Source organism: Nestor notabilis, unplaced genomic scaffold, assembly GCF_000696875.1.
Source record: "Nestor notabilis isolate BGI_N333 unplaced genomic scaffold, ASM69687v1 scaffold8294, whole genome shotgun sequence".
Taxonomy (NCBI): domain Eukaryota; kingdom Metazoa; phylum Chordata; class Aves; order Psittaciformes; family Psittacidae; genus Nestor; species Nestor notabilis.
The window spans coordinates 8,830-30,903 of record NW_009924273.1 but is presented as its reverse complement, the minus strand read 5'-3'; the positions used below and the strand labels follow the sequence as shown (position 1 = coordinate 30,903).

The 22,074-nt window shown below is 35.0% G+C and overlaps 1 protein-coding gene across 1 annotated transcript in view; it reads left to right on the top strand.

The window, feature by feature from the left end:
• LOC104404169 (von Willebrand factor A domain-containing protein 8-like) overlaps positions 1-22,074 on the top strand; it is a gene marked incomplete at its 3' end in the record, with an annotated part of 50,495 nt that overhangs the window by 19,978 nt on the left and 8,443 nt on the right. The window contains exons 4-11 of the mRNA XM_010012534.1: positions 4,212-4,379; positions 6,327-6,491; positions 6,895-6,944; positions 7,276-7,384; positions 10,283-10,387; positions 14,473-14,604; positions 15,900-16,034; positions 16,115-16,192. Of these exons, the coding sequence (XP_010010836.1) occupies positions 4,212-4,379; positions 6,327-6,491; positions 6,895-6,944; positions 7,276-7,384; positions 10,283-10,387; positions 14,473-14,604; positions 15,900-16,034; positions 16,115-16,192 (942 nt within the window). The remainder of the gene's footprint in view (positions 1-4,211; positions 4,380-6,326; positions 6,492-6,894; positions 6,945-7,275; positions 7,385-10,282; positions 10,388-14,472; positions 14,605-15,899; positions 16,035-16,114; positions 16,193-22,074) is intronic.

Below are 22,074 nucleotides of genomic sequence, written 5' to 3'. Positions count from 1 at the left end.
AGGCTGCAGATGTAGGGAAACCTTACCTCATTAGTTCTCAGGTTCACTGAGATACTTTGTGCTATTGTTTTTCTACATTGTAGTTGTGGTTGCTGTGCTTGAGATGTCATTACAGGGATCCAGTTTTCATAGCAGGGGCAAGTAATCTTCTAAAAAAAACCACCAAACTTGAGGTAGCTTCTGAAAAAGAGACAATTACTGATTACCGTTGAGCAGTTTCTAGCAATTTTAATACAGTTCTGCAATGTGGCCTGTATGTCATAATCGGAATGATGCCTAGATCTAAAAAATTAAAGCCCTTCAGAGTTCCCTGAGAACTTTCCTCATGGATGTCAGGGCAACCAGAGTTTTCTGGTTTCTAATAAGCATTTTCAGAGAGAAGAGAACTACCATTTCAATTCTGGTTCTTGTGCTTTTAGAAACTATTTTGATTAGCTTTATGAAAATGCCCTCCTTTCTCTGGTGTTTGTGCATTTTGGTATGTGCATTGTGCTGAGTTTTCCTCTGTCCTTCTACCCTTTCTGACACTGTATAACTTCATCCATGTGTTCATATACTTTGATTTATGTCAGAATTGGGTTTTACAGCTTCCTGGTTTTGTTGTATTTTGCACTGTCAAGTGGAGAAGCTCACTGTGATTCAGCTACAGGAAAAGGCAATGAAAGTCTGCATAGGGTTGTCTTGTTCCTAAGGTGATTTGCCTTTAAAGATAAAAATATGGTTTTGTAGGTGCAGCGTGAAACCAGATTAAGCATTTTTTGTTATGTAGTTGTTTCATAAAGCCATTACTGTGAGAGCAGCTACACTGTGTGATGGGTTTCTGCTCCCAGCCTGCAGTAGCTGCAGGTATTCCTTGGAGCAGGTATCCAGGTTACCATCCTTCCAGAGCCCTAGGAGCATGGGTGGGAGGCAGCAGCATCATCTGTCCTCCTCTGGTGAGCAAAATAGTCCCTTGCTACAGTTACAGTAAATCTGAAAGTAAACATTTAACAAATTCCCCTTGGCCTTTTAACAGGAATTAATAATTTTAATCTCAGGCTTATCATTAGTGTTGCACAATATAAACTCCTCTTTCAAATTGTCTTTTGTGTTAAACATTCAAGGCTAGTGAGAGAGGGAGGCAATGCAGCTATTTCAAAGTTTTCATTATAGAATTATGAATATTTATTTCTTGGAAACATTTTTAAAAAACAATTTTCAGTGACAGATTGCAAACTTTTACTTTCCTTCCTCTGATTTTTTTGTATGCATTTTAGTTTCCATACCAATCCATCAATACACAGATAAAACTGAAATGATTCAGAGGATGCCTTGTAGTATGCCTAGTTCGTTGCAAAAAACCCTCATTACTCATTACCAACCAGAATGCAGAAATACCATAGTTTTGCCAGAGACATGTAGCTGTTTTGGTCTTAAGAGCAGACTTTATGCTGTTTAGCGCGAGCACTTCAGAGGTAGATGAATTGTGCATTTATTTCGTTGTATTTTGGAGAACAGTTTCCGATATTTCAGTTGTGCTTTGAAGGTATCTGAGGAGCACAATTTGGAAGAAAACCAGAGTAGATTAGCACCCAGGTGGTGTTAAGAGGTATCTTTGATTAAGAAGTGAAAAACCATGGTTGTGCATTCAGCCATTCCTGAGGCTCATTATAAAAGGTACACCACATAGACCTAGGCAAAGACCATCTGTAGCATACCTTTTGAAATACTATTGTACTGAGCAGTAGACTTTTGAATAATAAAAACTTCGAATAGTTTCCAAGCTCTGGAAACTGTGTACTTTTTATATATTTTGATCCTGTAAACTGATAAACAGCAGGCAACATAGTGCAGTAGGCTGCTTCTCAAGATTGTACTGCTAATGAAGAGCATATTCTTTCTTGAAGTTAACGATTGTTATATACATCCCCGTATTTGCTGCCTACCCCTAAAGCAGATTGCCTTCATGTACAAGTTTGTGAGAGAGATTCATGTTGATTCTAGAAGCCTGCTGTTTCAGCAAGCTTTCGTCCATAGTGTCCATGTCTCAATGTGAGTCAACAGGATTCTATGGATACTCAAAATATTTTGAAACCATATGAACTGAATGTGTATTTTCCTCTGGCTAGTAAAACTCAGTCATAAAGTCTTCATAGACTTACAATATGCAGAATCCAAGAACTTGGCAAATAAATTGTTTATTAAAGCATGTTCTGGCTGTATCTCCAAACTGCATTTAGACAAAATAGCATTTTGTTCGTGCCAGGTATTGGACTGGCTGCTGGACAGTCAGGTTTTCTATTCAAGCAGGTTGGAGCAGATTTTTGAATTCACCAGTGACCTTCCTAGAGAAGAATGTTAGTACAACACTTGTCCTTTGTACAAATGCTATGGGTTGGGGAGAGAGGAATTTTATATTGCCTGTTAGTGGAGTATGATGTCCTGAATTAACAACAACAAAAAGGTCAATTCACATACTGATTTCTTTTTGAAAGAATTGGAAGAGAAGTAATCTGAGCACTATTACTTCTTTAATGGATTACTCCAGGGTCCTCAGATACTGGTTTTGAGGCTAGATATTAAAATGTTGTCTTTCAGAGAAGGGAGCTTGATCTGGAGATGTGTACCAAGACTTGTGAGTGCCTTTTTTATTTCCATCTTAATTACAATGTGAAAAGCTTACATTATGGTTAATTTGCCAGTAGTGATTTATGCTTCTATACTATGCATAAGGAGCATCTAAATTAGTTAGTTTTATCATTTAGTGCTTTCTTTATCTTTTCAAATAGATCTCGAATTCTGTTGTATGCTTTGTACCACGTAGCAATTAATTTGTTGTGCTGACCTCTTCTTTGCTTCTAGTTTATGCCTATGCTTTTGTCCTTTATGCATCTGCTTTGATACGTAATTTTTTGTTGTTATTTTTGTATTCTGGTACTCTTCATTATTTTTTTTTAAATATCTTCCTTTCTCTCTGGCCCAGTTTTTGACACGTATCGTATTCATCAGAGATTCACATCTAGTGTTACATGAAAGGTTCTTCTGTAAGAGTTCATAGGAGATGTGATGGGAGGAGACTTCATTTATTCTCCCTTTGCAGCTGTGCTTATGTCTAAAATTGTGTTAAAATGTAATAGAAATGCAAAGGAAGACTCTTTGGTGCCTCTAAATGTTGCCTGTGCCTAAATCTGCCCCTTAATTATCTGATTAAACTTCTGCAAATTGGAAGTAGACAAGAAAGCACTGAATTTCAATGTCTTTTACTGGACAATAATTGTGAATATTAGATACAAAGTGTAGTTAATTTACCTGAGTGAATGCCATTGACTGCAAGAAAGTTGCGCAAAATTACCGGTGCCAGAGTTTAGTTTTACATTTTGGCTCCACGTTATGTGTGTAAATAAACAGCCACATATAATCAACTAATAAAGTGAAATACAGAAAAGAACTTTTTATCCCAAAGGCTCCAAAGGATTATCAAGTTAATGGCTATATTTTTATTCTGGTTTTGTAGAAGACCATGTTCACTGAGGGAATATAGTTCTAAATATTTATAATTTTATCACATTTTTAAATGTCTGATTATTTATAGCACTATTTTGGTTTTATCATCCATGTTTGGTTTCAGTAAACTTGTATTCTAGTCAGACTAAAGCAATGTACTGAGGATGAATTTCACTGATGCATAACAGGAGCAATCCAAGACAATACCTGACTATTTTTTCTAAATATTTTATGAGAATGGTAAATAGGATAAACCACCTTGGTTGTATGTTTGCTGTATAAATAGTTGTTGCAGAATTTTTAGATGGCATTAAAGTACCTGATAATACAAAATATTACGTAACATCAAAAAGAAAGGCTGCCACATATTAATATGTAGTGGGTATACACTAAAATGTTTGTGAGGTTTTACATTTTATTCAGTATAAAATACTGGAACCTATTTCTGTCAGTCCCTATGATAGTGGAAGGTGTCCTTGCCCATGGCATGGGGGTTGGAACTAGATGATCTTAAGGTCCTTTCCAACCCAAACCATTCTGTGATTCTATAAAAGTCTAGCTCATCGATGTGTAGCAGTAGTGCAATCAGCTGTCACTCTGCCTGATTACTACTGATGTGAATCTTATTGATTCTTACAGAAATAAATACTGTTTTAGGAAGCATCTGGAGGTTCTTTTTCAGGAGGATTTAATGTTTATGTAATGTTTATTTTTGTATATTTTAAAAGTGTGCAGTTCGTGCAGCTACTGAAGGCAGAATCCTTGTGCTGGAAGGTTTGGAGAAGGCTGAGCGCAACGTCCTGCCAGTGTTAAACAATTTACTGGAGAATAGAGAAATGCAGCTTGAAGATGGTCGTTTTCTTATGTCTGCAGAGCGTTATGACAAACTTCTGCAGGTATGGAAGTGCTGTTTGGATATTACATGGGTTTTTTCATGTTCTTGGTAGTGGTAGAATACCGTTATGAAGGAGAGAGTACTTATTAGTCAAATGGAGGAAATTTCCATCAAGGCTTTTATGGTTTTTTTTTCTGGGATGTTACATAGGATGGCATAGGCAGGGTGAAAGCTGTGTGAAAAGTCAGACTGCTGCTTGCAAGAACAACAGAAAGTTTTCGTCTCTATCTTCTCTGTCCACATGAAAAAGAGTAGTCAATGTTAATGTTGTATGAAGCCTGTGTGCTTCTAAAATGTGAAAGCCACAATGTGAGAGTAACTAAAATATACTTGAGAAAATAGATTTAAATTGAAATTGTTCACATGAAGTTCAGATAATGCTTCAGCATTGCCATAGCCCTGTTGCTAAGCTTTTAAAATGGTAGGATACCAAAAAAAATGAGGTCAAGATGAGCAACACTATATTCTTTAGTGCTGTCTTGCCTTTAATTTACAAAAGTATATGTAAACAGCCAATCTAAATTATAGGAAATGGTTAGAGAATTTTCTTTTGATAGGAAAAGGGATTTTAGCATCTGCTGCCATTGCTGCTTTAGCCATTTTCCTTTTTTTTTTTTTGGACTTCGAGTCCTACTGCTTAAATTTGAGTGGATACTTTTCAGGCTTTTGGGGTCCTCAATAAATCTCATCAAACAGTTTTCAGTAGTACTCTGCATCTTACTTTCATGTACCATAGCTTCTGATCACATACCTGTCAGTCTCTCCTAACAGTCTGACACCTGCTTGCTCATGTTTCCGTCTGTCATACATAACAGTGGTAAAGTACGTAATTCAGACCCAAGTGGACAGGAAGGAAGTTTGCAATAACCCTTCTGTCATTGATCCTGATTGTATGAAGTTGCCAACTATGCTGAAGTGTAGTGGATTTCTGAAAATATATCATTATTTCTTATGCCTCTCATCATCTCTCATCATTCTTCTGATCCATGCCTTTTCCCAAAACATTTTCCTGATTTTTAATTAGTAGATGCAGTTGTTGGAAGCATTATCATTATATTTTAAATGTGAGCTTTTAAAATGTAATTGTATTTAAAGACTGAAAATGAGAATTCAAATTTAGATAGGATTTGGTTGCAATTATGCAAAACATGTTCCTCTTTTCTTTTTTCCTTTTTAACACTTTTGCTAATGATAAAATGTTTCAAAATAAGTGCCTCAGGCACACTGCTAATAGTATATGAATTAAATAAATCTCTCGCTACAATGCTAAATCTAATATTCTTGTTTTGTTGTTTGGGGAATATTGTATTATATAAGCTAATGTTCTTTTTCTCTTCTCCTGTGTGAATAATTACTGTACATCTAGATCTGCAGGAAATGTACTTATGTATGGTTTCAAGGAAGACATAACTGTGATGTGGGAAGACTAAGGAGTGCATTTTTTGTGTGCAGTGAATTTTTATATGATAAGTGAAACACAACATTTAATATCTAGTTCTGTGTTCTTACTTATAATAAAGCGTAATTTGTAAATGAAACTTTTAAAATGGAGATTTTAGTCTCTTTTGCAGTTGTAGGAGGGGAAAAAAGAAGAAGAAAACCTGCTCATGGTAACCCACTTCTAATGTTTTAGGATAAAATTATTTTTTGGGTTTTTTTTGTGAAATCAGTGTTGTAATGATACCTTCTCAGCTTTGATCATCTTCAGTCAAATTGCTACAGGCCAAAAGCTGCACTTAATCAAGCATTCTATCTATGTTCATTTTTTTAAAACTTGCTTTTACCAGCCACAGATTTGACTAGTTCAGTCCTTTCTAGCTCCCCTGAGTGAAAGACGAGAACATTGCCACATATGGGTTGGATGACTTGTTAGTCAGTCTGCAGCTTAGCCATCATAAAGTTTTAATGATGTATTCTTTTTCTGTTCTTGTTGCTTTAATTAATTTAGAGTCATACAAAATCAGAGTTAGATGCATGGAAGATTGTTCGGGTTAGTGAAGATTTTCGAGTGATAGCATTGGGCCTGCCAGTACCCAAATACTCTGGTAACCCTTTGGATCCTCCCCTTCGGTCTCGATTTCAAGCTAGAGATGTTTATCATCTGCCCTTTAAGGTAAGTGTCCTAGCTAGCAGAAGGGTCGGATTATGTGTACTGAGTAGAGCTAATGTTTTGACATTATGTTTTACTTACCTCAAGAATCCTTGAGTAATAAATTTATCTGAAAGGGCATTTTTCATAATGGGGCCTAATAAATTCCTGGAAAGCAGGTTTATTGTTGCCAAGGAACGTCACAGCAGAAAAATAACTTCCATAAAACATGTAACCCAAAGAAAGATTTGATAATCTTTCTTCTCTTATTTATTTATTTTTTAAATAAAATTAATTCTGTGTCAAGGAGCGAGTAGAATCCACATGCCTAAATTAGAGGAAAAAATAGAAATTGTACATCATGAGCTGTGACCTACAGTCTGATCCCCACATTAATTTACTCTGTGATTTTGTGTTCTATTTTCAGGACCATCTTCAGCTATTATATTCAATTGGATCAAACATTTCCACAGAGAGGTATTTTTTCATAATTAAAAAAAATAAAAATGGAATGAATGAAGAAAAGTGATGTCCTTTCAGGATTCCTTGCTATTTTTGTGTCTTCTTTCACTGCATAGAGACCAGAACTGAAAGAAATTTTTTAATGTGTGTGGGTGTGTGCTCACAGAGCTTTTCATATGCAGCCTTCATATAATGAATCCTTAAGGCTTTAGAACTTCAATCACACCTTTCTTATTTGCACTCAGAAATAGTTTCAGCATTTTATACTCTATTTAACTTTTTAGACTTTAGTATTTTAAATATAGATAGCATGTATAAAACTGTGTAATTATATTTTCCTATGCAGAATTTCTCAGCTCCTGTCTTTTGCTACAACTCTCTGCTCTCAAGAATCTTCTACACTGGGACTTCCAGATTTTCCTTTAGACAGCTTATCGGCTGCAGTTCAGATTTTGGTATGTGCATACACATGTGCTGTGAAACTGTATGGGTTTAAAATGTCTTAAAATTAGATTTGGATTATTCGTGTTGTTAGAAGAAGATTAACATTCAAAAAATAAACCTGAAAAAACCTAAGGATGGTTTGAGGGAGAAAAGCCCTGGTCAGGTATCTCTGGATAATACTTCAACCAAGCATATGGCATAATAGTAAAGGACAAAATATGGCATGATGGAAGATTCGTGATGTGATTAAGTGTATCTTAGTTCTCAAAATGGGTTTTATTCTGCTAAATCAACTTAACTGACTTCAGATACATCTATAGTTTACCTGATGACACTGACATAGTCAGTGAAGAGAAATAAAAATCGCCACCTAAAAGTGCTTCTGATTTAATAGTATGCAAAATCAGATTGATTGCGTTACAGAGACCTTATTATTCTCCATTGACACCAAAAAGTACCCAAACCAACCATATTCAAATATGGGTATGTGAGACAGTTAAATTGTATGAGATGAAGCCTACGTTAGGTCTTTGGGTTGGCTGGTGGATTTTAGAATAATCATAGTCATAGAGGGTTACCTGAAGATCCAGGTTGTGCACACTTGAAGATGCAGTACTTTCTGAGAGCTACAGACCACAATAGGGAAATATAACTACTGCACTTTGCTGAGTTCGAAGTGGCAGATCAGTCAGGTCAGGACTACAGCTGAGGCAGGCTTTCTGTTTTCTGACAGGCTTTTGTTCCTTGGACTTTATGATTGCATAGTGAAAAGTCAAAGTAAAAACTGAAGATGCCTCCTGAAGGAAGTCAGGGAGATGAGATCTGTATAAAGACAGAGAGGGGTTGGGGCTGTTTTATGTGCTGGAAGATAGAGTCTTACAGTCTTCACAGGAGGGGAAAATACCAGGAGAGCTTCTAAAAGCCACTCTGCAAGGTGCCAGGTGTTTGTAGAGAGGACTTTCTCTGTTTTGTCTCCTGTGCAGTCATTTTACCTATGGTACTGCTCAGCCGCAGATTACTTCTACGTATTTTACTGGATATACATTAAAACATAACAATACTTGTTATGTAAGCCCTCTCAGTTGTGCTCGATACTTACAGACATAATTTTTTTCTGAATTAGCTGTACTGCATCAGATGTTAAGTGATTAAAATTCAGATTTACAGAAACGAAATGGTATTTGAAGGGGTTTAGGAAAGAAATATGTGTTGGATTTTAAAATAAATTGTAACTTTTTATTCTTTGAGCTCTGTAGTGAAAAATTATTTTTAAATGAATGCCAGATGGCTTTCAGAGTAATGGAAAGAAAATGAGCCTTAAGCTATTATCTAAACTATGGAATGAAGGAAGCATTTTATTTTACATTAGAGAATATGAAGTGTTATCATTGTATGACAGTGTCTTTTTTAGGTAGACGAGAACTGTTTCTTTTAGAATTAGTTTTAATCACTTGTTTTTTCTAAGCTGACTATTCTCAGTGATTCTAGCTACAACATTTTTCCTTCACATGCTGGGTCACTGCCATCCTCTACTTCTAGTTTGGTTGATTTACTTGTTTAAAAGTGTGAAGGGAATACGTTGTAATGACTAGCTTCTTCTATCATGGATTCAAACAGTCCCAAATGTATTTCTTCAGCTGAAAACTCTTGCCTGCTGAAAAGGAGAATTTTTTCATTGGGTGCTGTTCTGAAGAGGCTAATTTCATACATGCCATTGTAATTATTATTAGTTTGAGATAATATGGACAAATTATATCTTATGTCTTTATATACAGACAGAGCGCTTTTAAAATGCAATAAAGGGCTCCCTGATCCTTTAAGCAGGACATTTATTACAGTGACTTAAATGGTTTATTTTTACTGATCTTTTTTAAATATGGAACATTATAAATAGTATTACTGATTATAAGTATAAATTGAATTATGCATTTCATAAAATATGCATGTCCTGGCTTAATTTCTAAGCAACTCTTCTTTCAGTTGGTGCCTATTGAAATCCAAGTGTATAACTAAAAATCAGTTGATTTAATTTGAATTACGTAATTTACTTTTTACTTGGATGAAGGCTTAAAAAGTAGTGCTAGTCCTCTGACTATTTTTTGCTACTGTTACACACAAGAAGTTCTTAAAAATTTGCAAGTCTTTTTTAAAACAATCAAGCATTACTTTAGGGTTTTTGAAATACATTTTTCCACCATGAAAGGCTTTATGCATATGTTTCTTGAGTATTCATATATGCATTTCCATTTTTTTCTCCACTACTGCAGCAAAATTATCGAATCTTTGTCTAGTTCAGGCAGCAACTGACAAAAAATGTACTACTTGTAACTAACAAGGAGATAGTAAAAAAAATTGTTTTCAGTTTTGTATGGAAAGTGCAAGTAGACTTAGTATTTAATTTCAAAACAAAACAGTTTTGATCAATGAGTTCAGAAATTTCTAAGAATTGACTTAAGTAGAATCTGTACAATGTGATAGAATAAAAATTAAACACTAGAAATTGCTGCGAATGAGTAGATTGTTACTGTAATATAGATTTCTTGTCATACTGATTCTTTTTTAGTAGTACTATGAAACTTGGTTACCTGTGGTGGAATTTGTCTCTCCAATCTTCAAGTGTCTTTAGGTATCTGAGCCAGTTACTGTAGCTTCCATTTATGCACAGGAAAGAAAGTAATTTTTGGGATCTGGTGGTTCTTAGCTACTATAGACATCTATATTATAATGAATTGCACTTGAGTAATGCCTCTTTCGACATTTGATTGAATGCTGCGTGTAGTGGTCATTTATATATTGCCTTTGCAGTTTTGTTTGAAGCTCAGCACTATATAAGATTTTCAAGTTAATGGTTGTTGATTGCATGAGCCAATAATTTCTTTTTTTAATTTGTATTATTTAATTTGAATAAGGATTCCTTTCCTATGATGTCAGTCCAGCATGTTATTGACCGGCTTTACCCCTATAATGTTTTCCTTGGAAAGGAAGGTAGAACTGCAGTCAAAGATGCATTAAAAGTAAGTATTGTACCTATATACTATAATTCCAGGGAGCGATGGATTATGACAGTAGTTCTCCTGACTAAAGTTTCTTCACTTCTTCCATTTAAAAAAAAAAGAAATTTTAGCTAAACTAAATGGCTGTATTATTGCTGATGCTAAAACAGTATTTAAAAAAACCCCGACCTTCATAAGCTAGTTGATTTCATTATAGTGAGAGGTGAAATCTCTATGCTCTGTAGAATATTTAGACCCCACTTCAAGACTACAGAAAACCCCTCATTATAGAAGCAGTTAATTAACTTGAGAGAAGCTACTTATATGGTTATGTAGTCAAACACTTAAAAAATGGTTCTGGCATTTGAGTTTTAAGAGGAGATATGAAAATGACCAGAGAGACCACATACACAAAAGACATTCAGTATAGCATGATTATACATTATATTAGTCTCTGGGTTTGGTCTGTGTTAGTCTTTCATTGCTTGTTGTTGGTCAGATCTGTTCATGTTTAATAATAATTTACAAAGCCTACAATTATGATGAGTTATTCCATTTATCCTTTTAAAACTTTAGTGCAGTGCCAGCTTTCTTTTGCTTTTGAATATGTTGTAGGAGTTCTGTATGCTGTTGAAAATAAGCATTCACATCTTAGAGCATCTTTACCAGCTCTCACTTCTGAAAATTAGAAGTTATTTGTACGTGAATATTAGAAATAACCAACTTTGTAGCTAATGAATTTTTATTTTTCCTAAAATCAAGCCTATGTGTCATGAAAATGTTTGTAGCCCATCCCTGCTGACACCTCCCATATGCTGCCTTTTTGCATTGGAGCTTAGTCCTGTATTCCCTGTTTAACCAGGCTGGTCTACTTGTCTTACTGAGTTTTGGGATGGAAAATCCTTGCATTTGAAGTTGACCTGCTAGCTTTTGTGAGCCTTCAAAGCTGCCTCCTATGGGGTCCTACCTACAACTTCTCTGAATAAACCAATCTGGCCTGAAATCCAGGATCTGCAATCTGTTACTTGTCTTCATCACTTTCCCTTAGGATTTTGGACTCCATTATTTCCTGGATGATACAGCTAAGGCTGCCATTGATTGCCATATCCACAACCAATTGCTCCTTGTTTGTGAATAGCAGGAGCTGTCTGTGCATCACTCCTGCCAAGCAAATGCAGCACCTGAGTTGAGACATTATTCCAGGCAGCCTCAGAAATCTAGATTGATTGTCACACTATGTTGCCCTTCTACCACATGTCAGGGTAATTGAAGTTGCCCGTAAGAGCCATGGTCTGGGTGGAAATAGACTCCTGTCTGCTAGCAGAGCAGTAACAGTCATTTCTGTTCTTGATATGCCTTTATTTTAAATCCTTTATGTCATTTGGTTTCCCCTGTCAGTTACAGACAGTGAATGTCTTTATGTTCAATATCATCAGCTTCCTCCATTTCCCATTTCTTTAATTTTATGCGTTGTGCACAGTTTTGCTTCCCATGTAAGATGGGTTGATATGACTAGTAAAATACCTCCTTATTATTTATATTTTTGTGGGTTAATTTTCCTTTATTAATACTTTCTCATTGCTACTTATACAAACTTGTACCATTATGTCAACAAGTACATATAATCTTACTTGGAATTATATTCTATTTGCACACAACAAATCTTGTTGAGGAATGAACCTTAAGAAATACAGAAAATAACTGGTTGTACTGAGGAACTTCTGTTTGTAATGATATTTGCAGTGCCAAAACTGTATTAAATATGGGTAAGAAATTATTTTTTTCCCATTTCGTAAGAAATACGAGGTAGAGGAGGCTGACAGCAGCAAGGTGATTTCTTACTGTACATTCCTACAGATTTCCGAAGAGTGTCTAGCTAATATTTGCCATTAAATACTTCTGTGTAACAGAATACAATTAATACAGTATTCTTAACTGGGAGGTATCAAGAGTTGAAAAATAAATACTCAATGTGTATTGCAGTTGATGGGTTAATTTGTGTGAATTGAATAACTTCTTAATACCAGCTATCATTTAAAGAAAATTTAAAAAAAAGTCATGAAATATAAACTTTAGGCATCAGACTTGGAGACAGATATGGGGAAGTAGTAATCTAGCTGATAATGTATCTTAATTTAAGGAGATCTTCCCTTCCAGTCAGCCGTTGGAGCTGAGAAGTGAGGTAGCCAGTGGTTAGGTAGTTTTGGCAGCTGTTAGACCCAATACATGATTCTTGAGGAGGTCATACTATCAAGGCAGTGTCTTTCCAAACCTTATCTTTAACCTGGGTAAATCTTTTCCTTATGTGCCTCCTTGCTCACTAAACCTCCATCAAGACCTAGGTATTCCTCTTAATCCCTATTTTCACTAATGAATTAATGTGAAATACTGATTTACACTTTCCCTGTGAGTTAAAGTAGCTTGTTACAGTGTTAATCTAAAGATGCTTTGAAATTCAAATCTCTTGTTGAGTGGATCTAGTTGGAATTAAAACCTGATTTAGTCTTAACTCTGTCTATCAACCAACTTCTTTTATTTGATAGAAATGTGTCTCCTTATGTCAAACTAGTTAGCATCAAAAATTTTCTGTGGATTGCACACTAAACCAGCATCAGTAGTGATCTAGAGAGTTGCTATAACATACAGAACATTTGTACAAGTGCTAGAGTTTGCAGTATTCATTAGTTCATTAGCTTGCAGCAGACAGGACAGAATTACCAAAATAAACTTGAGGATGATGTGCCTTTGAATACCCTTATTTGAAGTTTCTGCACTTTGGAAACTGTATCAAGTTCTATTCTGATTTTTAAAGAAGACCTTAAACTTAGAAGGTCTTGCAAAGGAAAACATGAGTTGGTTTGAATTCTGGCCTTTAAAATTATTCTGTACTGGCATGAAATACTGGCATCAAAAGTTATTTTGACAGATGAACATTTGAAATTATGATTGCAAAGTTAAGTAAAAATTTATTTAAGCTTTTTCTCTACAAGATTTTTATATAGAGAAATTGCTGCTTTCAAGGACAACAGTCTCCAGTTAAACATTCCCAAACAATAAGCTTAAGCACATATGGCTCCCACACTATTGAAGTTTTCTTTTCTCTGTACTACTGCTAGGCATTTATAAAAATGGTCATCTTCATTTAGGCTGAGTTTGGTGGTGCATAAGCTACTGCAATTGTTCTGTACATAGTACCTCATTTCTAAATTTTAGCAGGCAGTGCTGTGAATCCCAATAGTAATAAAACTGCATGCTTTTAGAGAGTTATTTTACATTAGTTACTTCTGTTTAAACAAACCCTTTTTATTTTTATTTTTTATTTTTTTAAAGGATTTTAAGGAGTTGGATAATACTCCTTTTCTCTGGTTTACTCAGCTTCTACTCTGTTGAATAAAGTGGCTCTATGAGTTCAGAAATTTCAATTGGTGGCTCTTTTGTGTATAAACCCCCCTGACTGATATCCCCTTCCTTAACAAAATAGACTTTGTACAGGATATTTTAATTGGTTTTCATGCTTCCAATATACAGCATAAACCAGAATATAATGCTTAAAAGAGAATTGGGAAGACAAATGTCCCCTTTTTTATCTTTGATATACCCAGAACATGCTGAAGGCTTAATTTGTACAGGTAATCCTCAATTTTCATTGTATGATAAGGCTGTGGAGCTAAGTAAACATACTGTTTGATGGTTATTTTTATTGGTAGCCAGATGTTTAAATCCACAATTGGTTATCATGACCTGCAGAGATAGGTGATCTATTAGTACACATGCTAAAGGCTATCATCTGTTTCTTTTATTATTTTGGTCTGTCAGGCTAAGACTTGGCAAAGTCACCATATGACATTTTCACGTTACTTCTGTCACTACAGTTAGAGAAAAGTAGATGGTATACAATCTTTTTACTTTGGTTTTAAATGCAGAATGTATAGGCCAACATGAATGTGAACACAGCTATGTGAAGTGAAAGTTGAAGTAAAGTAAATGTATTTAGGGCTTCACAAGCACTTGAATATATATATGTGGCCTTGTTTTCCGAAGGAACACGTTTAAAAACCAGAAAGCTGTATATAATAATTAATTTGCTCCATCCCCTAATTCTACAGCGTTTTGAGCTTCAGGATTCAGAAAGCCACCTGCTTCCCCGAAGGATTACCAAAGTAGAAAGGGCACATGGAAACAAACCCTTCAAGGCTGATGTAACTGTCCAGATTGGTGAAAAAGAAGTGACATTCCAGGTATGAATTTATATCTTCATAAAACTATGTATGTTTTTAGATATTAACTTTTTTCATCTCATTGAGATTTTGACACAGTTGATACAAAAACACATTTGCACTGAATACTTTTGGATAGAGTGTTGCATTTTTTAGAAACACATTTAGATACTGTAATATTTGATAATGGCTATACAAGATTTTATTGCTAGATAAACTCATACTTTCCTACATGTGATTCATTGACGTTTCTTGTGTTAAAAGAATGACTAAAGAATGGATGAAAGAAAAGCCTCTAAATTTCCTTTTTTTTTTATTATTGGTTTAGAATAACAGAGTACTTATGATGGTTTTGGTGCTGCTTTCCCTTTTTGTTCTAATAAAGATAATAGTCTGTCTTCATTACACTTCAAATAAAATCTAATGAGTGTTTGGTAATGTTCTGATAGAAGATGTTGGGAAAACAGAACAAAAGTAATCACATCAGCGATGGTTAGTTTGGGTTTCTTCTGATGAAGTTTATGAAGTGCTAGGCAGTGAAATAAGGTCTTACTCATGCAACATGCTGAACTGCCAATTTGAAGTTAATTTTGAATTTGGAGAGTCTAGAATTAGTGAGAGTCAGAGAGAGGTGAGGAGTATCCTCAGAGAATTTATACCATGACGAAGTGAAAAGGGGAACAGCAGCAAATGGGAATTTGTCAGAAAGAGGTAGGTCAGTAGAAACCTGATTTAATTTTCTTGAGGGGAAGATTTTTAATTTTGTTTGATGTGTAAGTGATACTTTCTGAAAATAGGTCTGCAGAATGTCTCTTTGGGAACAGGAGAGCATAAGGAATTTGCAGATGAAATGGTTCCCAGACTAGAATGGGGAGTGGAAATAGAGCTGTAATGTAGAATACAACTGAAACTTTGCGAAGTTGCGGTCAAAGTACTTCCTTCAGGATTTCGCAATACAGATTGCTCTTTCACTTCCATGTTTGCCTGATGAGCAATTAATGTTGGTGGTTTTTATATTTTGTCTCTAGCAGGAACAGCCTCAAGTTCTTTGCAGACCCCAATGCTGTAATTCAATTTGTTCACATTTTGTTATGTTTTTTATTAAAATGAGGCAAAGGAATTGTGAAGGAGGTTGTCTGTTAGAGGTTGTATGATTGAATGTTTTTTAAGTGAAAGATACAAGTTTGATAGATGACAATCATCAGCAAAATACTACAGTAGTTTTGGAGAAGCATAACCCAGGCCACACAAAGCCTAGAGTTATCACAGTGTAGCTTATTTAGCATTTTGATTTTATTTATGTTTTTTCCTTATAGGTTCCAGCTGGGACTGGGCTGTTAAAAAAGCATCCTCGATCAGACACTTTTATAAAGACTTCCAGCCATAATCAGCTGTTGGCAGAAATGATGCAATCCCATATGGTTAAAGATATGTGTTTAATTGGAGGAAAAGTAAGAATTGAAATTTCTTTTCTCCCTCCTTCTCTATGTTCCTTAGAATGTAATCTAGTTCTTACTTTTTAACTTTTTAGGGATGTGGCAAAACAGTTATTGCTAAGGAGTTCGCTGATATACTGGGATACAGCACAGAACCTATCATGCTGTACCAGGTAAGTAAACTATGCTTTAAATATGGTCTAAACTATAATACACAGGTGTTGATTCTTTGTGTATATTCTCTCCCTCTCTCAGTTATTTTAAAAACTGCAGCAGAGCTGCATATATATAATAGATATAATTTTAACCCATATAAAATACGGGTTAAAAAAATAAAGGTTAGCAAAAATTTCAAAGATAACAAAGTTTTCTGATCATTATAGAGCATTTTTTACTTCCTCTATTAGAATGGTCATCTAAAATATCTTCTCATTGCAGGCCTAAATACAGGAGGTGCTGTGCAGCAATATAGTTAGTACAAGGTTACTACATATAAACTACCCCTCATACGGCTTTCCTTCAATTTTATTGAATTCATTGTGAATGTGTAAGAGAGGTAATCTAAATAAAATGTAAGGAGAGTCATTTAATAGAGTGTTTTTTCTCATAGCCACACAGAATTGATAGCTCATTCTGTGATTTGGTATGATTTTCTCTTTTTGAAATATGTTTCTTGCCTTTAGATCAGAGTGTTGACCGCTTGTAATTCATGCATGTTAAATGCCTCCAGAAGACCTTTTGTTGTTCCATTTCTTTCTTCCCTTCTTTCTTCTCTTTCTTTCCTTTTTTCCTTTTTTCTTTATTTATTTATATTTCCCCATATGCTATTTAACCTTACATAGAATTCTCCATTACCAACACTATTAATTTTTTTATTTTAATTGCTATGGAGGCAGTTTCTTTATTGTATTAAGGGTTTTATTTTTCTAGGCAAGTTTTTTAACAGTATTTCTCATGTTCCATAAGCTTAATCTTTCTTCTGTTTTTTTTTTTTGTTTGTTTGTTTGGTTTTTGTTTTTGTTTGTTTGTTCATTTATTTTTTTTTTATTGTTTCTTCTGTCAGGATCACTTGATATCCTCTTACATGTTCAATTTTTCTGATGCCTGACACGTGGAATTCTGGTCGTTATAAATTCTCTGCCTTTTGGGTTTTTACATTTCTGTTTATTCTGACAGTTACAGTTGTGGTGGGACTGTGTTGCAGTAGAGATTTAGAAGATAAGGTTCCATGTTCAAAGTGGTTGCATTCTAGAAATATGAAATGAGGGCTCGTGTTTAAATATAATATATATGTATTACATTCAATGAATAACTTCATTATTCATAGGTGCTATAACAAACAAACAGTAATCTTCCACTCTTAGCCTAGTTGTAGCTAAATTATTTATGTTGTGTCTTAGTTCAGATGTGGCTTTAAAGATGAATTTGGTGTGAGGTGTGCATTAACTCTGTTTGAGATGTGCACAAGCAGTTGACGTAGTTGCCTTAAAATAGCAGTCATGGGGTAAAGTGGCAAGAAGGAAGAACTGGAGAAGTCATAAGGGTGTCCAAGGGCTTTGAAGGTGGTGGCAAGGAGTTTGTTGTTGTAGCTGTCTTTTTAATGAGTTGGAAGATGAAATTTACAGTAATTGAAAAAGTAAGGGCAAAGCAAATGTTTTATTGAAGAAAATGTAAAGTTTGTATTTAAAAAGATTAACATTGAACTAGTAGTAATGGTTCCAGGAGGGGTGGACATGCAGAATAATAAGGGAATTAAGTTTTTGGAGCTGTCAGTCGTCTTGGTAAAAATGACACGGTGGGTCTGCTGTATGCTTGGGGTTTTTCTCTTTGCCATCCTGGCAGTGCTTCAGGCTTTCTCACAGCACTACGATATTTTTGCAAACTCCAAGCTCTTTAACAGGGGAGACTGTCATGCTTAACAGTCTCCCATAGCCAGTGGTCACTCAGAATTCTTAGTCTTAGATCTTGATACACTCTAACCTCGTGATAGAAACTGAAAAATGACAAAAGTAAAAAGCAGAATTAATTTTCTAGCTTTTCACACTACAGATCACATATGTAAAGTTTTCTCCATAACCCTGAGGAATGAAAACATTCACAAATAAAATATGAAGTCAAGAGTCTCCCATGACCTTGTGAGTCAAAATACACCACATATCACAGGATTTACTGTTGTAAGTGATAATAGGCAACGCTGCAGAGGAACTTAGCATCAGATTTAATGCGATATATTGGTCTCTTTCTTCCATACCTTTGCTGCTTGAAATTTTTCACAGGCAGCAAGGAGACCTGCAAAGGAAGAAATGGCAGTGGCAGCTGCTTTGGAAGTGCAATGCCATGTGGGGAGAGACACTGACAGAAATGGGTGGTGAGGTTGAAGGGTTGAAACAGATAAAAAGTGAGAGAAGATAGGAAAAATAAATATTACCGATGCTGAAAAAAGAAAGGCAGTCCATTTTATGTTTTCCTGCACTGCTGAAAACCTCCCCAGACAGGATCCCGCTGCTTTTCCTTTCCCCTGTATGGCTTCAGCTGATAAAGGCACAGACTCTGAAACTGTGTCTGCATGGATGGAAGTCGGACAGATGACTTGTGCCCTTTTCTTATGCTTTAAGGTGACGAGGTGTGAGCAGATTTGGGTTCCAAAGCTATGTAGCCTCATCAATGCAATACTATGTTCATAGTAATATACTTGGATTCCCAGCAGCACCTATTACCTTCTGTACAGTGGCGTATTAAGATAGGTGCGTAGTTTCTGAGCCAGAACCGAGTGTGTCCAGTTAGCTGCATACTTCTGTCTGCGCTTGTCACTGTAAACCTATTTTTAAATCATCCCAGGAAAAAGACTTCTGCAATTTACCAAACCTGCTTACGGACAGGCACACCCTAACCCTTGTTTGCTTGCACGCAGTACAATATTGGGTACTCACCAGCGAAAATAGACAATTATTTGGTTAAAAACATGGCCACTGTTTTTCAACATCCTACATTTAATTAGTACGACTTTGCTGAATAGGAGCGGAAGACTTCCTTTTTGGAAACACATAAGAAGAGCTGACTATGAAATTAGTTACTCAGTGAACACCTGAAGGGATCTGTAATTCCTACGTAAATAAAAATCTAGGCCAGGGGTTTGAAGTATTTCACACTGAAGTGAATCTTTCCTTTGGTTTTACCAGGCTTTGATCAAGTTCAGATGGCAGAGGGTTTTTATAGAGAGGCTTTTTGGTGATATCAAACAGTATCACTAGGGCAAATGAATGACTGTTTTTGAACTCATTGTTCACTATAAATTCCTGTGTAGACAAGTCTACGTAAGATCCACGTGTGTATCTATACATATAGATATTTCCTGTGTACAATGTCTTACATAATCTCAGAAGTTTTTATAGGAAGCAGTTTATTAAAAAATCATTAAATGTAGGTAAGCTATATATCTTTGGATAAATTTTAACAATGCATTTTTTTTTGCTTAAAATGTGAATAACAGAAGCTTTGCATAGCAAACTAATGGGATAATTTAATGACAGAACAAATGTTAAATGTAGTAATTTATACAGGTATTCAGCAGTGAAGGCTGTAAGAAGCTGGATAATGCTGTAAACTTAGCAGATTTTTCTACTTTGTTCAAGAAAGTGCCTTTTTTTTTTTTTTTTTTTTGAGAGAGAGAGGGATAGCATATTGTCCTGAATCTATTTCTAAAATTCAGTAGGTTTTTATTAGTCCTATGGTTTATTTTTATTTTCCAATAATTTCTGCAGCACAAAAATATGCAGTGGCACACTTATCTTTGGAGTGAAGCAATAGCACTGTTTTTCTTCAGCCTCCATGAAGAAATGAATTCTTAGAATTGTTAATATATATGTTTATATATTATATTTACTTTTAGTTTTAATATTTGCTTCGTCATTCTTTCCATCTGAGGTTGATTTAAAGGTTTCTCTCAGTAGTTTGAAAAGGCATAGCTCTTTATACTGTTTTCACAGAAAAAACCTCTAAGAGCTTTTATGTTGTGATGTGAGAATCAAATTTACCTAAACCAAGGGTTCCTAGGGCTTTTGAGCACATAGATCATCCCTTATACAAACAGTTGGCTCAGAGAACAATTCGTGTCTCATTTGTGATATCTAACATCATTATATGGATTTCTCATTTTATGCAATTCCAGGCAAATGGCTGACAAAGGAAGCTCATCTTGATTAGGAAAGGTTTTGTTTTAAGTTGTGTCTTAATGCAGTTAAGTAACAGCAAATGAGAAGCAGCACCAGCTAGTTTCTCGTGGACTGTAGCTAGGGAACTTTTGGTTCAAATTGTTTAAAATAAAACAATTTCTTCCCCCAGAGTTTCAGGGGAAAAAAAGCGCAATATTCAAAGTGATGTTACTACAGTTTTCCAGCAATTTGCTCCTTTTCTTCCCCAGCAAAATCAGCCTTCTAAGCACATAACTAATGTTTGTGTACTGTGATGGTTTTGTTTCTAGGATTACTTTTTATTTTTACTTTTTTTTCTTTTTGCATGACCTCATAATATTTTTTTAACAAATTCCTTCCAGTTTTTTTATTTGAGAAATACTAACAAAATACAAGTCCAAATTGGCATGAGAAGCAGGAAACATAGATTTTTCACCTCATAATTGCCAAGAACATGATTAGTACTCCAAGCCGTGAAACATAGCTAGGTTGGAGGCTTGTAGTGCCATAGCTGCTAAAAGTAGTGGAACATAGGTTATGCTACTTGTTTTCTGTCCTAAACTTCTCTTTTCCTCTATATAAGATATTTTATAGAATAGAAAACATAATATAAAACACACAAAAAAGTTACCATGACTGTTACAAATTAAAGTAGGCATTTTGTTTCAAAAGGCAATGTGTTGCCATTGCCATTGCTTTTCCCAAAATAAGGGCAAAGAAATTAATTCATGTAATCTGTTACTTCCCCTCAAAAGTGGGGGACTTTGAGTGTTAGACTATTCCAACACTATATATAATAATGTTACAATTTCAATACTATATGTTAAAATCTGGTTTAGAGTAAAATAGAAATAATAAATAAAACAGCACATAAATAAATAAAATTCCTTACAGAAACTTCACAGGTGTTAGCAAATGATTCTTCTTTTTAATGCATCAGTAAATTTATTCTCATTCAACCATTTAAATCACAACATAAACATTCATCATATTTGAGAAAGTATTTATCAGCAAAATACACTTCTGAATTTACCTCCAGAAAATTAATGCATGGTTCTCAAGTGGTTGCTGGAATTACAGATGGACATTCTACATAAGCATACTAGGCTCCCAATCAGTTCATACTGCATGTTGTTTCATTCCTCTAGAGGTGAATTAGCAGAGGGTGTGTTAGTCAAATATTCAGTATACAGCATTTACTCTTTGCTGAATTAATGCTTCTGATGCAAGTCCTAAACACACTTGCATCTTTCACTGGCTTTGATAAAAATGTTGCATGTTCTGGTTTTAGTCTAATTCATTAATAAAACAGAAAAGAGCAAACACAACAGTAAAAAAACCAAACAACGAAACCAGCCAAATACAACAATAAAAATGTGGTCTGGTTTTGTGGATTTGAATGTGGGACTTTAAATTATACAAATGTGGAAGCACTGAAGGAACCAGACCTTGTCCTGTTATTTTAAGGCTTTTAAGGAAATGTAGAAAGAGGAAGTGATTCAGGCTAGATGACGTAATGTGTTCTATTTTTATTCTTTAAAGTTCAAAGGGCTTAGAGCTGTGAAAAGGACGTATGCAAACGCTACAGGTACAATAGAAAATATTTTTCTCATCTGATTTCAGGTTAAGTTGTGTTCACAGCACAACCTGCGGAAGGAGTTTCATCTTCCACGTCACAAAACAGCTATTACCTCTTTGTTGATCTAGTGCTTACCTGTTATAATGGAACATACAAAATATGTGTGCTGAAGGATAATGTAGAGTTTGCCTTTGGTTTTGATTTATCCTTCATGCATTATTTTGTGATATGCTGTATACTTTTGATGTTTTGTGTGTTACTGGCTTTGTTAAGCTGTTCTTTATTC